Source organism: Macrosteles quadrilineatus, unplaced genomic scaffold (genome assembly GCF_028750875.1).
Source record: "Macrosteles quadrilineatus isolate MER2022 unplaced genomic scaffold, UCM_ALF_1.0 Scaffold_1__1_contigs__length_201487025, whole genome shotgun sequence".
NCBI classification, from domain to species: Eukaryota; Metazoa; Arthropoda; class Insecta; order Hemiptera; family Cicadellidae; genus Macrosteles; species Macrosteles quadrilineatus.
Genome location: NW_026542594.1, coordinates 30,458,717 through 30,475,595, shown reverse-complemented (window position 1 = coordinate 30,475,595; position 16,879 = coordinate 30,458,717). Strand labels below are relative to the sequence as shown.

Sequence of the window (16,879 nt, the reverse complement as noted above, 5' to 3'; positions counted from 1 at the left end):
TTGTTCTAAGTATGCATTACACTACCAAATTTATATTAATATATTACAAGTTAGCACACTATAAAGCACGATATATTTTCATGTGCAAGCTTTAGAAATAGTGTTTAATAAAATATGTTGGGCTTTAGAAATTACGTGCATTTAGGGGGGTTTAAATGCAAGGCGTCAAATATTAAAAAGTTCAATATTTAATTGATAAAAAATGTCCTAGATGAAGTACGAGCGTCACAATACAAAATCGTTTGTTATGAATCCTCAAAAAGTGTCTTTACGAAAAATGGATTGATTATTAATTTGTACCTACGACCGTTTTTTAAAGTATCCGTTTCAGTTCAGTTCTCAGATTTGAAAAGTTTCACATAACAGCATTGTTTACTTTCACAACAGCATAGACTCATAACAACACGGGCGGACCAATGAGGTTCAAGGGCTGAGAGAGAAGAAGTAAGATTGTAATAATTCGAACTTCAACTAATCAGCTGTTCAGGCCAATTTAATTGTTGAGTGGTGCAATTAGTTTGGTAAAATGTTTCGTTGATCACTGTCAGTGGCAAGGAGAGGTTATAAACGAAAACATAACCTCTCTTATAAGGTATGAGTGGTGGTTTTTAGTAATTAAAACACTATCATAGGTAAAGTAGTGTACGCAACTCGCGTAAATAGTATTACTATAATCACCTCTTCTTAGGAGATGCCCATGAGAAAACAATGTAAAATAATTTCGGGAATATGTAATAACTGCAGATAATAGATTAAAATTATTTTAATTTATATCACAAAAGAAAACTTACATTATAAACTTACATACATATTGTTATTATTGCTTCTAGGCTTTAATTAATTGAAAATTTAAACCAAAATGTCATATGATTTATGACATTTATGATTTATTGGCTTAGTCAGAATGGACAAAATAAAACCCAAATAATTTCTTATGTGTGTAGTGAAACGGACACAACGACACAACTAACACTGACATTTACTAATGCTGACAATTTGACATCGAGAATCTCCATTACTCAAAATGTAGAATAATGAACAGATTGCTGGGGTCAAGAGAAGAGTTAACACCCAAATAGCATGTGGACTATCAGATTAAACGTGGGGCGGAGCGGCGAGCCCGCTGTTTATTGATAAGCGTTATCAAAGTTATCGGTTGACTTTAACTCCAGCAAATAACACGTTCCACAGAGCTATCGCAAGAGTTACTCCTCGACAGAAACATAGAGTAATACTCCTTGACAGTTATAGCTGCCCACACTGGTGTCAAGGAAGAGTTGTTTAATAGTTACTTTCAAAGATTGTCAGTTGTAACCTTATTTCCAACAAATGTCGCTGGGCTAAGTGAGTGTTTAAGTGATAGTTGGCCATAAAACCTTACTTGTCTACTAATTTAACAATGTAGTTGGTAGATAAATATACTAGGTGAGTTACTGAGTTCGAATTATACTTTTCAAGTTTGTAAAATATTCAAATGCGTTTGTATAGTTTCCAATACTTACAGTTACTTATCAACAATAGTTTACAGAATGCTCATTATGTGTTTTGAAGTATTAAATGCAACCTTTGACCATTTGCAGCCTAAAAGACCTATTCAAAACAAACAAACAAACAAGTAGTGACATCCGTAGGAATTACACAGTTTCTTTGATTTATACATATAAATACTATAATATGATTGAAGCGTGTCAGATCCAAAGCACTGAATTAAAATATGGTATATTTTTTTACTTCGCTATTAAATCCAATAAATATTTTAATTCCATGGCATAAGAAGTTAATTGCTGTGAATTCTCATTTTATATCTATTGATAATTGCAGTAGGCCTATACAAATTAGAATTATTTGACAAATACATGCACAAAACTCGCTAGCTCTCAAAAATGTTCTCCAAGTGAAAACTTGGCAACCATGATCTCATGAAAGATACATTGCCACTTTTCTTTGTTTTCCACACCACGATGAGGGTGGTGCGGGGTGCGGGGGAGATAGGGCGTATCCAGTACAAAAAGCGCGTTGACGGAACTGTGGTGATATACTGTACTCGCCCGCTACACAGAGCTTTGAACCGTGAGCCACAGCTAACAGCTTCATATCGTGAGTCCCAAACTTCAGTAAGCCCCAAGCTTCATAACACAAACCCCAGCACAATATCGGATACCTATCGTGAATCCCAAGCTTAAACTCGTGGACGTGACCCTAGCTGTATGTTCAAGAAACCAACTTCGACCTCTTTTTAACGGCTGGTCATGAGGTCCAAAGTTTTAGAACTATTCAAAATATTTAACAATCAAGTTAGCATTTGCCGTGGTGGTTTCTAGCCGTGAACCTTCAGGTATACAGGTTTATATTGTACATGTAGTATTAATTCAAGAAATATAGAACTAGTTTCAATATCTCAGTACTATGAGTTGACCGCAAACTAATGGCATAGAAAAATTAACTTAATTAAAACTCGCATTACCAACCTACACTACGCCTGCCAGAGAATCACTCGATAACATACGGCAGACACTTAGCAACAAACACACTCGTGGCCGGAGACAAACAAACAAACAGACAAACACAGACAGACAGGTGTGGGCGTGCCCCAACCGCGGCCAATACCGCCGCTAACACACAACCAGCCGTAGCCGCCATCTTAATTTATCGAAATGGGAATAGAATTTTTAATTGTTCCCAGACTCCGTGTGGCGGGCCGTTTTTCTCCGTACGGTTTAATTAATCGAATTTTAATTTATCACGCAGTTTCACACGAGCGGTCGCTAGCATTCTGTTCACGTACGAGGTACACGTCTTCTGTGAATTTTAATCGCCACTCGTCGTTTTGTAGCGCTCGCTTTACGGATTAAACTCAGTAATGGACAATATGGTGTGGGAGCAGGCTGCTAGGTTCTGTCAGGTTTTCCAAAGCCACGCCGTATTAATTATTTTTTCTCATTATTGTTTGAAACTTATTACAACTAAAATATTGAGTTATTATAGACTAACCTCCGTATGGTCCTCGACTAAGGACAGAATCAGATCCTAGATCATGAAATGTCGTGAAAACTGGGGCTTATTACTAATCGTGATGGAGAATTACAGAACATAACATAAACTCCCATCGCCAAATAAATGTCACACATAAAAAATAATTACGAGACGCGTAGTAAAAGGAAGAGGCATCCTATAATTAATTAAGGCTTTGGGTTAAAAGGAAACCCATTTCTGGTTTCTCTAGATGTACCTTAGATCTGCCACTAAAACCAAATACAAGGAATGTGACACCAAGAAGATTAACGACAAGGTATGAATGGATGAAGAACACCGTCGCCGAGATCGCACCCTGAGGCACCCCGTGATCCCGCGAATCTCGAGTAGCCTCCGACAATGTTACAGGTGACAAAGCAAATCTGTCTACAATAGGTCGGTCGTACAAAGGGCTAGAAACTCCCACGCCACGCGCACTAGGGGTCCTAGCACAGACCTTGCCAAGGAATGACGACAGTAGTGGTCAGTCGGCGATGAATCGTCCATAAAAATGCCACACGATCGTTCCGGTTCCCCACTTTTCGTAAACGTCCGAAATAAAGTATCGCGTTGACATTTATTTCATTTTCCTTTTGAACAAGATTCTTTCGTTGAAAGATTTAAAATTGTAAAAGAGCTGTTTTTAAGCTTAACGACAACATTAGGGTGCGGAATTTTGGCTTAGACGTGATCGAGGGTAGCCAAACTGTTGTGGTTACTATTTTACGATTAGGCACAAAGTAAAATCAGTGACAAAGTGTTTTCCTTGAATAATTAACGCCATGATTTGCGTCATGTAACCTTATTTAAGTGTTATTCAAATTAAACTTACAAAAAAATACATTCCTGATCACATGGCACATAGCACAAATTCACCTTTTAAATAGGCTATTAATATTTACCTAATTTGCAGTTTAAATACGCCAATGTCATGATTATCAATTGACTTTTACTTTCAACAACTCGAATACTCTCCGTACTTATAATTGCAAATGTTACTCCTCAAATACGTAATGCTTATAGGTGTCATTATGGAAAAGCAATCAACCGAAATTGGCGAGAAAGTCGCTGATTAGTAAGCTATGTTGGTCTTGTTCGAGGAAGCATTACCCACGATTACTTCCGATTTCGCCACTACCTTATAAACGTTGTGACCATGCAGGTATTGCGGATCTTTCAATCACATGTTTGTCCAACCACAGCCTATATCAGCGATATGGAGTTGGATTTAGTTGAAAATTAAATAATTTTTGAAAACATTTATAGCTTGAAATTGGAAGAGCATTGAGCAATGAGCTAATGTGTACCTATATTGTGAAGCATAAACCAACAATTCTTAAGTTCAAAAAAGTTAGGCTAGTATTAGGTGCTTTGTGATGTATCAAGGAATATCACGTATTTTATACACGTTTCAGATTCATAACCAAGGCATTTGATATAATTTAACAGTACCTCTAACATAAACCAACGTATGTGTTGACAGATTTGTTTAGGAGTAATTGGGATACTTTAAAAAATATTGTGGTTTTAGTGCAATTTAATAAAATAAATTATATAAAAAAATAATAATGAGAAAAGGCTAAGTGCAAACAACTAATATTTATATAGAAAGACGGATAAAAAACTTAGATATTCACTTTGCGAACTCCGCCCTCATAAACTATGACCGTGTTTATGCAATTTCTAGAGTGGCCAGCAAGTTTCGGACTAGGTAACTTCCGTGGGTGTTCCTACTGCGTGCTCACTGCTCAGAAGCTGGTTTGGAAAGTCAAAAAATAATTGGTCAGATTGGCTGGGCTGCCCGCAGGACTTGCGCAACACGTAACTTGCTGGTGTTGGTCCTGGTACAGTAGTGTGTGTGAGGGAGACAGGGACAGGGAGCAGCCAGTATCTAGCCGCTCACTACAGGTTCACAAGCGAAACAAGTTTACCAATTTAAACCAAATATAACTGAACTCAACGAATGTTCAAACCTGGTGCACAACTACAATTGAAATGGTATATGAGTACATCTCTAACCATCTTACATAGTCCAACGAGAACACACCAACACCATACACAACCCTCTGACACAGTTACGGTGGCGATAGTCAGATTATGACGTAAAACTAATAACATACTCATACTAGTAACATATTCATCATAACTAAAAATAGTTACATAACCTAAAATAGAATGATTGACATTTCCAAACCTCTGAGATACCGTTGCCGACTACATAACGACATATATGTGTAAAAAATTACTAGAGGCCTACAACAATGATCCTAAGAATCGATACTCCCGCTTTTGCCAAGCTCATGCATGATGTAAGCGTGTGGTCTCAGCGGTGGAGGGCCATTGGACTGAAAAATTACAGCTTAAAGAAAAAATAAAGGAGACAACATAAAAATCATAAGCTATTGTGTGTTTGGCGATAGTGATTCGTACACAATGCCCGAGTTCGCCTTGACTTTAGACCCAACAATCGATCATGTACGTATCGATACATTAAATCGCACGCACCACTCTCCTACGACTACGACACCACCCGTAAATCACTGATAATTCGGATTAATCGATAGTTGATAAAAAGTCTCGAGTACGATTTATCGGGCGAATAATCAATGTATCGCAGCGAGCACTCCATCACGGACCAGTTATGTTTCACGTATGTTAATGCGTCGGCCGCCTACCTGCTACGGTCTACGGTGGTGGTTATTAGTTATTGCTTTTGTTATTTATACCGTTTTAGCTCTAATGACCTTCAAGTCGTTGTAAAATTGTAAATGTTCACGATTTATGACATTTCGGCCGTTTCCTGTGCAATGTTTGTCTATTGGTGTTTTTTTGTTTTAAAGAGATCAAATTAAAACATTCCGAGTCTATCGCGTGTTTAATGGAAAGTTCAAACTGTTTTTATTTTTTATCGCAGGATTAAAGATTTTTTTTTATTCGTTGGTGAAATATAGGCCAAGAACTGGCTGACATATTGATTATCTAATTTAAAATTATGAACACAACATTTTCCCTGAGGTACTCATTGTAAATGGTCCGAAGAGAAATACGTTAATTTCTACCTACTGACTCGCATGACAGTCTACAAAATTACTATTAATAATAAATAACTTCTTGATCAGCATCGTACGTGTTATTAAATTTACGGAAAGTAAATAAAGAAACGTCTTATAACACTTAAAACACCTATTCGCCTATTGGGTCTGATGATGATTGGAGTGTCTAATCGAAATCGATCACAACTTACCACCTTTTTTGTATATTTACCGTCTTGTGAGTAACAGTATAAGCGTAAATATATGTTTTAAGTGATATAAGACGTTTATTTATTAACTTTCCTTATTAATAATAACCAAAGTACTGTTAAATCGGTACTGTCTTAATACGTACACTTTACGGTAAATACAAATTATACGTAGGTATGTTTCTATGGCTGTTTGAGTTGATTATGGCGGCAGTGCCTACATCAGTGCATTTCCTATCGTCACTATGCGCATCATCATAGGCATTAAGACTGTTGAGTTTGATCTATGGATTAATTTACGTAACAGTTGTTTGTGTGCAGAATATAATAGACACTTTTCCTTGTGAGTTCTTTCCCTCTAAAAAAGAGAAGAAGGCCTCCTTCATAAAATTGTATTTAAGATAAACTAGCTTAGCCGAACCAGATTGTTAATCGGATTGTAACATTATGCGATAAAACAAATTCTTACTAGATTACTGATACCCATAATATTATTATACACTCAGTAAATGTCAAAGATAAAGAGAATATTAATGCGGTACAGTTGGTATTGCCGTGTCGCACGATATGTGTACGGGATAGAAGTCGGTGTTGTGTTGCCAGCCAAGGCGGGTGCGACAGGTAAAAATGACTCCTGGATTTTAACGGTGTGGTCATTTGTCCAACAGTAATGGTGGGTTGGCCCCTGGATAAACGCTACTTGCAGCCGTGGACATCCAATATGGGCGACAACGGCTCATTTCGACCCTTATTTGCAGTTTGTAAATTGGGCTGTAGAGTAATAAAAGTTGTTTAGACCGTGTGTGTGTGTGGTACACAATTACTGAATGAGAAGTTGGTAACATGGGTGATTTATATTTTGTAACGGATAAACCAACGAAATTTTCGAATGCAAATTGGTGGTTTAGTATATGTAGTTATGCTGTTCATGTAGTAGACTTTTACAATGTCGGAATAAAGTATGAAACCTTTACAATCCTGTAAAACAATCAAATACAACGAATGATACAACAACGTACAACGTAATTTGCATTTAAAGCAAAAGTCTCCTTACTAGAGTGTAGTTGGTTTTTAGTTTATAAATCTAACTAATCAATACACTGTTTTATATTTTAATACTAACTAGGTGACGAGAAGAAAAATCAAACATTTAAATAACCTAACTATTAAAATGCTCTCTCTCTCTCTCTCTATATATATATATATATACATATATACTGTATATTAAAACTCACCATAATTTCTTGCTCGCTGGGCCAAGAGTCATTGCAGCCACCTTTTCCGCCCAGAGCAGATTGTATATCAGGCACCTGAAACAATTGGCAACATTGTTAGACACGACAAAAATTATTAAAACAGTACATTCAGCAGCTTGGAAAAAAGTAAACCTCTTATTGTTTTGGTAAAATGTTATATTCTAAGCTTTTAAAGTTTTTATTGCAAATAAATAATATTTCATCTATGTTTTTGTTTTATTATTTTCCCCATATAGGTATAGTATTTTGACCGCATAAACACCTAAAACTGGCTCACTAGAAAAGATGGATTCCTTATAAAAAAAAAATTAAAACACAGAAAGTTTATTTATATTTATTTTCTAGATATGCCAATTCCTTGTCTTGTCGGAATAAGTCACGCTATGAGATTGTATACACGTTAAAATATTTTTAACAAACGTAAGATAACTAATATAACATGTAAATTTCAAGTGAATATGGGTACAAACAATCATTTCACAAGCGCAGTTATTCAGTGAATAACAGTAAATCTGCAAACCCGACACACAATAAACTTCCACCTATTTACTTCCATTGACAACAAACAGCAACTCTGTTGACGAACAAAACGACGTGTGAACGAGTAGTAATGACAGGACTTGGCAACATGGCGGGCATGATTGAGGTTAGGTAGGTTAGGTGCGGACGTTTAGTTTAGGTAATTGGTGCCTCATGTGAGAGCGCTTGCTGCGGCGGCCACGGAAACCTCAAATTGCGCTGTTTGACACGAGCGCTAGTGTCCCCCTCGGCCACTTGCAGTTTCCCAATCAAAACCCCCACAATTAATCCCAATTATTTCGATTATCCGCGGTGTTTGCCAGACCCCAGCTGCGCTCGCGTGAGCTACGGCTGACGGCGCTCTGATATCCTGCGTGTTTGTGCAATTTTACCTGAATGTACAGTAGTATGAAGCTAATTATTAACAGTTTTTTGTAGATTTGCAAGCCTTTGGAAGTAAGTACAGTAATCAGTTTAGTCTGATTGGTCCAAAATTATCGACCTACAATGTCTCTCTTCGACCAATAGGTGTTCGATAAATTTTGTAGTAGAGAAATAATACAGTACTAAGTTCAGCAAGGCGTTCAGGCTCAGGCCTACCGCATTATTTTGACTACTTTTGATAAACAGTAAAAATTCTCAATAAATTACTGACACTAACACCATGGAATGAAACGCCATCGAATGCTGTGGTCAGCAGATGTGGACGTGGTACTGGAAGCTCAAGTATATACTGTCTGCAGTTCTCGCTCGCGGCGTACAGTAGCCGCTGCCACCAATAACCAACTGAACAGACTCATTCATCAACTCTCTAATAAGGCTCTAAATCCATTTTATATATAGGCTTCTCAGCACGAGAACGTACATCCTTTGAGACGTTATGAGTTTTAAATGTTCGATATACTCGTAATTACTTTTCTGGTAAACTATCAAAATTGTAACTTAACACAATTTTCATCAAACTATACATAATTCGCTGTTTTAAGGTATATTTTACATTAATTGTTTATCGTGTAGTTGCCAGTCGTATTGCCCTAAATCTTTTTGTAATATCAACAATCAACTTTCGAATCGACTTCTAAACAGGGAAAAATTTAATAAAATCTATCAAAATAAAAACTAATTTAAGCCCCTGTTTTATGTACAGTAATGAAGTCATCGGTTGTCCAGATTGTCTATGATCCAACTGCGTTGGCTTATTTTCTAATTTAATAATCTGCTTAAGTAATAATCTGCTCATTTTACAATCGGCTTATTAGTCCTTGCAACACACTACTTTGACACCCTAACAAATATACCACGGCAAAACTGAACACATCGTGACAAACAAATTGGTTGGATAAATGTAGACGCAGATGAGACAGTAACGCCAGGGGGAGTGACCACGCGACACTCATCACCTCGTCTGATTTATCAGAGACAAGCGCACATTCCGCTCTCTAACTCTCTAGTCTCTAGTCTCTACGATGGATTCATCTTTATTTTAGACACCAACGCCACCTAGCGCCGATGTCTCGGACTGCGTACTCCCAATTAGTGTTGCCTTTGATGTCGCCAGATGTGTTTAACTAGCTTTCTGCTTCATAACCGACTGTTTGTCCGCGGTTCATATTTCATCAGGTTCAATCCGGACCATTTGAGCTTTCAGGTTTGCCGCCTTCGGTATTCAACGCCTCCATCAGAGACCGAGGTGGTCCACGAGGGCTGAGCACCTCCTTCGCGGGTTTGATCAAAGGAGTGTTAAAGTCTAGACTATTAGTAATGGGCGGAGCCGGAGTTGGTCTTTGTATGAGTTGATAAGTATGAGGCTGTAGATACAGTAAGTTGGTTCATTGAGGAGTTTTACGTCAAATTGAGGACTATTCCATAATGTGCTCTATGGATTATCGCAATAAACCTGAGAACAATCAAACTATATTTTATATCAATACGCAGCATAGTAAAAACATGGGATAAATAAACCCAAAACAAATGTACTACTTTTCTCGCGAACTTTGGTGATACATGGGTGAATTGTTTCAAGTGTTAATCTACTCCTAAACTAAAAGCAATACAAAAAATAATAATAGACAAGAACTTTTACAATGGTCGATTATCAATATTATACACAGTTTATACAAAAAATGTTCCGAACTGGATTCTATTAAACGTTAATTGTAATACCATTGATTTCACGCTAGAGATCATCGTCACGTAGTATACACTCCGTCTATTCCACCTCACATGATGCTAATGGCAGACCAATCCACGGTCCAGTTGGATTTGTAGAAAAATGTTAAAAGTTGGGAAGACTGCTGTTGTTGTACCTGCTCAAACATGGTCACAGATCAGCAGATTATCGCCTTTTCCACGGCATACCCATGATCAGCAAGACTCTGCAGGCACCGCGGTGATAGCACGACTGATAGTGACAGTGACATTGACAAGGACGGGTGAAGGTCGTCGTGCGACGTCTGGCCGACATCAAGTCTGCGGTCGCTCAGCTCAGTCATGGCACGTCATGGTCGGTAATCACAGCATCACAGCATCGCAGTCTGCACCACGCCGACGTAACAGAGATGTCGGTTACAGCTGATGTGCACGGTCTGTATTTATGATATTAGTATTCTAGGTTGGATGAGTTCCTCGGTTGGTCACCGTGGCCGAGACCTTATGCCGTAGCCGAGTGAGGAACTCATGAACATTGTATGTACAGTATAAATAGTGTTCCCGGAGCTGCTGTTCCCGGATCAGTTTGTACAAGTAGTCTATCATGCTAACGAGTATGTGTTTTTTTGTAACAATTGAGAAATAAAGATTGTATAAATGGGATTTTAATAAACGACCCTGGATGATTATAGTCAGTAACGAATCAGCCATTTCATCAATCAATATTCAATATTCATCCTTCACTCATTTCTGCCTTAAAATATCGTATAGACCTTGTGTGTCAGAGTCAGCGTAGTCGTAGAAATATGATCTAATAACTTGGCTATTTTGCGTGATTAGTACGAATAATATTTCAACCACTCCGAAACTATTATCTTCACCATTCATGTATGAAAAATAACAAAGTTAGGCCGATTAAGTCTTTACGAGTGCATCTGCTGTAATGATAACCGATATGATTTACTGCATCGAAGTGACGTTGATGCATTCACTTTGCATTAATCGTGTAAACTATGACAAACAGCTGGTATTTATAATAATCAGCTGATAATCAGCTGGGCTGACCAGCTGGCCAGTCCTGACCTCGTGTACAGCAGTCTAATTGTGTACAGTCGGGGGTAATAGCACCCGCTAATTGGCTTGTGACCAAAGGCAGATGTAGAGCTTTTTAAAAGACCTGATGTCTCCATGACAAAGGATTTGACTAAAACAGTTGTTTGTCATCAAATAGATTTCATGTATTGCAACCTGAGGGTAATTTGAGTTCCTTGAACTTAACTTTTCTGGCACCATATAAATAGATATTAGTGCGATTTTTATATAACTAAATAATTTTAGAACTCGTTTGAGAAAAAGTTTCCACCATTTTATGAGCTACAGGTATTTTGACTCATGATAGCTGTAATTCAATTTCTACATTCACTATTATCATGATTAAATTATTCTACTTACTGCAAAAAATATTAGCCACTGTCATTCGAGTTAATTTGTCAATTAAGAGTAAATTTGTAAAATCTTTAAGCATCTCATATTTACAATAAATGTGGAGAATGATATGCAATGGGGCGTTTCTATAAAAACTGGATTACAGTATAATATGTAGTAGAATAGGGAGGGTGAAGAAAAACGACATCTGGAGAACGAACAGTCTTTAATAGTTCTTGGAGTTGTAATTGGACTATGCTCAAAACAACAGGATGTCAAAAGTGGGGGAATTCCACTGTTGAGAATGTCTTATTAACCTTTGAATTTCAAGTAGTAAATGTCTTTGAAAAATATCACTGGCAGTCTTTTGGTGGCAATGTGAAATCTTTTGCAATTATATTTAACAGAAATAATCTTTATTGTTACCGTGAAGTAGTGCTTTATCTACGGTTCGTAAGTATATTTTTTCTTTGTACAACATTCAACGGGAATTTAACATTCCCCAACTTTAAATGTCATAAATCGCTAAGACAAACTTTCTAAATGATGACCGTACATTTCTAATAATTAATTACATATTCATTTTAAAATTACATATCTGGTAAAATGTATAAAACGAAGCACATAATCGAAAGCCACTGAAAGTTGCACAATATGAACTGGTGGTCGGTAGTGGTAGGGATGACTAATTACTGACATGTCACGGTTTGCTACTGGTGTTGTGCCGCTATTAACATTCATATGCAAATGTAGCTGTCACAGTCCAAGTACTAGTTACTTTGCTGTCACCGTTCCCGCAGCTTGTCGGAGCAGTTTGGCACTAATTGCGGGAATTGCCACTGATACACTGTTTACAGGTTGGATTTGACATGTTTGAATTGCATGCAATCGAGAAGACGGTATTACTTTGAAATCGTTACCAGCAATTCAGTTATTCATCGATTTAATGTAATAACTAAGACTGCTTGATTAGACTATTGTTGTTCACTTATTACATTTCTAATGATTTTATATAACGACTATTTATCAGCCTATTATATGTGGAATTTATTGTCTACAACTCGTATGTGCCGCAGTTATTGTGATATTTTTACGATGTGGTGGCTATGTAATATTTTGAACATCCAAAGGTTGATTTGTTGTTTGCACGGGCAGGGACAGTATATATCAACTAAATTCTAATTAGTTTTTTAAAATATCCATACATTTCTGCAAACTAAATATAATAAAACTCAAATTAATTTAAATTAGTTTGCAAAATTCTAATATTACAAAGAAACATAACTCAGTTACATTTCAAACAATTCAATTGAAACCCCTCACTTTTACGCGAAACACAAAAACTCACATTTTCATCAGATTGTTTTGTTTCAGAAAACTGTGGAATTAAAGCCAAAGAGGCAAAGATGCTGAATCAATACACTATGTGATACATCTGTTGCTGATGATACAGGGTGTATCGACTTGCGCGCCTGTCGGCCCCTGCGGGTGCGTGCGCACACGTTAGTTTTATATGTCGATGGCGCACACATGTGGAGAATGTGTCCATTTTGTAAAACAATGTCTGCCAAACGAGCTCTCCACTCCAGCTCTCCAGACTCGTGTCGTAGTTTTGTTGTTTCACTCTCACTGCAGATGTTGTGTTTCGCCGACAAACCATGTCAGGTGATAAAACGGGTAATCCTTTATACGATTGTTATCAGATTGTCGTAATGTTCATGACTTTCAACGACAAAAAGTACATAAATTACTACAGTATATTATTTATAAAATGGTAACATAACAATATTGTGAAAATTATATGCTTGTATGAATTCTCTAAGGGATGTATTTTTTATATTGGTTAACGGTTTTTCTTATTGTTAATAATTTGTACCTCTCATACCGGTGCAAACGAGTTTTATGTTTTACGGATATTTCTACCTTTGCTATCTCAGACGCAACTTGAATTCCACGAAACGGAAATCTTTTAAAACGTCAATTTAATTCCAGATTAATAGAAAGCTCGCGTTTCGCCGAAGAGAAATACTTGAGTGTTATTAAAATAATAACACGGGGACTAAACGCGTCAGTTAAACATTTGTAAGTGGCCGTGTCAATCATAGCCTGCCGCAGGGCTCTGGTCGGTCGGCGCTAGGCTAGCCTCGCCGCGGGCCCACAATGACTTTCACTTGTCAGTGTCTTCGGCGCGTTTTGTTAGCCTAAGCGCTCTCGGGGCTGTCACTTTGCACTAATTTGGGGCGGCTTTTGGGGCTACCGGGCCCTTAGGCCCCCGCTGGGCGCATTGACTTGACCGCACAAAGGATCATTGGCTGAAGCCTGCTCTCCGCGTGGCGGGACGCTTGTTTTAATTGATTGCTCACCCGAGCAGATTTTACTATTAAAGTGCCTTTATGTCTTACAATAGAAAAACCAACCCCAGGTCATATCTGTTAAGTGAAGTAGATCCGTTTTTATAGATGCAAGTATTTATTTGCAAAATAAGACAGGCAAAGCACAAAGAGAGCCTATGGTACTCTAATAATAAACAATAATTAATTTGGCAAACAATGTTTTGGATTTAATGACATAAGACAATCACAAGATGCGAAAACATTAAGTAATCTCAACCAAAACAAAAATAAAGTATACATGCCAGATAAGTATAAAACATGTATTTATCTGTGGAATAAAAGTAAGTTGTAGGGGACATGTGCTTCGGTCGAGTAGTGTCCTGATAAAATAATCATACAGTATTAAGTTGGAAATTCAGGAAGACTACAGTATTATACAAGGACAAGAGTTATTTTGAAAAGCAGAAATATTGTATCTGAAAAACGCTTGCTAAATAAAGACATTATTATTATTATTATTATTATTATTATTATTATTATTATTAAATGTATTCTAGCGAACCAGTTTAATAAAATAATGATATAGGCTAGATCAAATGGGTGAGGGAAATGACAGTGTACATATGGGATGTTATTGCGATAAAACTGGTTTTACATAGCTGGTATATAATGCCACCTATCAAAGCCAATACAAACATATTCAGAGTTAAATTTTGAAAACACAAAGACAAACTACTATTTTAAGTTGGGTAGCCTATATATGCGCGTGTAAAAATACAAGGACAACTTAAGTTTAGCCCAAGTAATTTGTAATGTAGCCTTCATTTGTCCATAACCCAGTGTCCTTTTAAATCAAAGGCATTTTCCGATTGGCTATTCCGTACAAGACACCTCGACGTGACAAATTAAAACTGTAATTTAAACTGCGGCCAAAAGATAGCATCAGTCCTGGCGGTGCCATGCATGTTAGACAGCTCAGGAATGGCATTAGTCACTTAGGTAGGAGATTCCTTGTTCGCATACCTAAGAGTTCGAGGAGTATCTTGACTAGGAGTAGGCCTTTAGCCAAAACAGGAGTGCAGGAATGAGAGAGACAAATACGAGGAGGGAAAGGTAACGGTCGATGTACGCGTCGCCACGCCCTAGGTACGCAACAACGTGACGAGCCAGCAAGGAGAAGGAGCAATGCTGCTGCTGCTGAGAGGAGTGGGGAAGAAAGGGTTAGGCTTTGCTTTGCTGGAACACCAAGTAGATGATCAATAACATACTGATATTACAAATATATCTAGAGAACGGAAAATATGTTACCCTTTTGGATCAACGTAGCCAAAAGTTTCACATTTTACATCATTCTTTCTCTTTTTCGTCAACGCGTTATGCGATCATACTTTAGACGGCAACACTTTATTTAAGAGTGCACTTAAATAAAGAATAATATATAATCGTCCTAAGACAATCTAAGAGCTGACTACCGACAAATTACAGACACTTCAATATGATAAGATGAGATTTTAGCGTCCAAGAACATTCTTCCAAATAAATGATAATGTATATTATTTACTATGTTACTAAAAGGTTCATAGAAAATGACTGATTGAATGGAACTGACTGAAATGTACCTAGTTAACACATTAAATTAGTTTGTAGTTTGATATTCGAACTGGTATGAACTACTACTACACATCAACGGAAAGTACTATATTTCAACTAAACTTTTTCAACGAGATGATAAATACAATATATGGAAGATGGTAATGATTGTTGATTTAGATTGGACACTCCAATAATAATCAGACCAAATAGGTAAATTCTCTCAAATTTTAAGTATTAATGGAACTATTTTTTTTTACTTTCTGTGTAATTCATAACACGAAATCCACTGATTAAGAAGTTATTTACTAGACATCTGTAAAGGTGTACAACTTATCTTCACTTGACGCTAAATTGAATTAGACACCTTAAAATAGAGGCGTAGAGGTTGAAGTGATCTGTCAATAGCCATTTATCAAGATCAAGCCATCGCCAAGAGCTGTCCAAGGGAGCCAAGAGGGTGAGAGATTAGACAAGCGATTGGCCAATCCCGCTGTTGATTGATTCTGAATAATTGGCATCATTTGGCAGAGTTTGTCAAGATTAGTCATAAAGGTAAAGGGGTGAGCTGATCGATCTAAATAGAAATGGTTGTCGCGCTCAATACTGATAAAAACAAATACTTGATACAGGGTACACATACCCTGATACAGTATTTTTATGTTCGATACATATTGTAAAACAATTCAGCAACTCCCAATAAAGCTATACACTTCAACTTAACCTATTTTTAGAACTATATGTAAAAAGCATTTCTCCGAAGTTGAAGATAACAGGTTAACAGATACAACGAGTCTACACATTGTTGGATAAAAACATTGACATTATTGTACATTGTAACATACATGTGTTTAATTTTTGTTGTACATGTGTCTTATTGAAACATTGTATTATTCATTTGAAATAGTCTCTTAAAATTGACAAACAAGAATACGATCATGTGTTTATTGTACATTACTTTTGACTTTATGCAGCTACTGTAATGAATGATCAGCTACAGTAGGTAATGTTCCATGCAGGATTAATACTGTATAAGTAACCTGGCAGGCATCGAAGACAATTTTTCAAACAAGATTCCGGTTGCGACACATAAATATAACGTAATCATGTGCACACGGTTTGACCCACTTAGAGGGGATTAATTGACGCAGATTTACTCATTAGCGAGTAATGTGTTTAAGGTATAAATATGCAAAAAGTAGCCTCGGGGTGAAACATCAACTCCAACTGCTTGATATTTTAATTGTGCGCATTAAAAGTCCATTGCGTAAGGCTTGGAGCGCCGCGCGTACCCTCCTGAGGCAACAATATGCTCCAATATGCTATATAAAGCTGTATTACCACCACGTTAAACT

The 16,879-nt window shown here is 37.1% G+C and overlaps 1 protein-coding gene across 3 annotated transcripts in view; it reads right to left on the bottom strand.

Annotated features, from left to right (window-relative positions):
• LOC128983111 (transcription factor Sp9) overlaps window positions 1-16,879 on the bottom strand; it is a 44,097-nt gene that overhangs the window by 12,797 nt on the left and 14,421 nt on the right. For all 3 annotated transcript variants that reach the window (XM_054402274.1, XM_054402276.1, XM_054402277.1), the window contains exon 2: window positions 7,489-7,563. In XM_054402274.1, coding sequence (XP_054258249.1) covers window positions 7,489-7,563 — 75 coding nt within the window. The remainder of the gene's footprint in view (window positions 1-7,488; window positions 7,564-16,879) is intronic.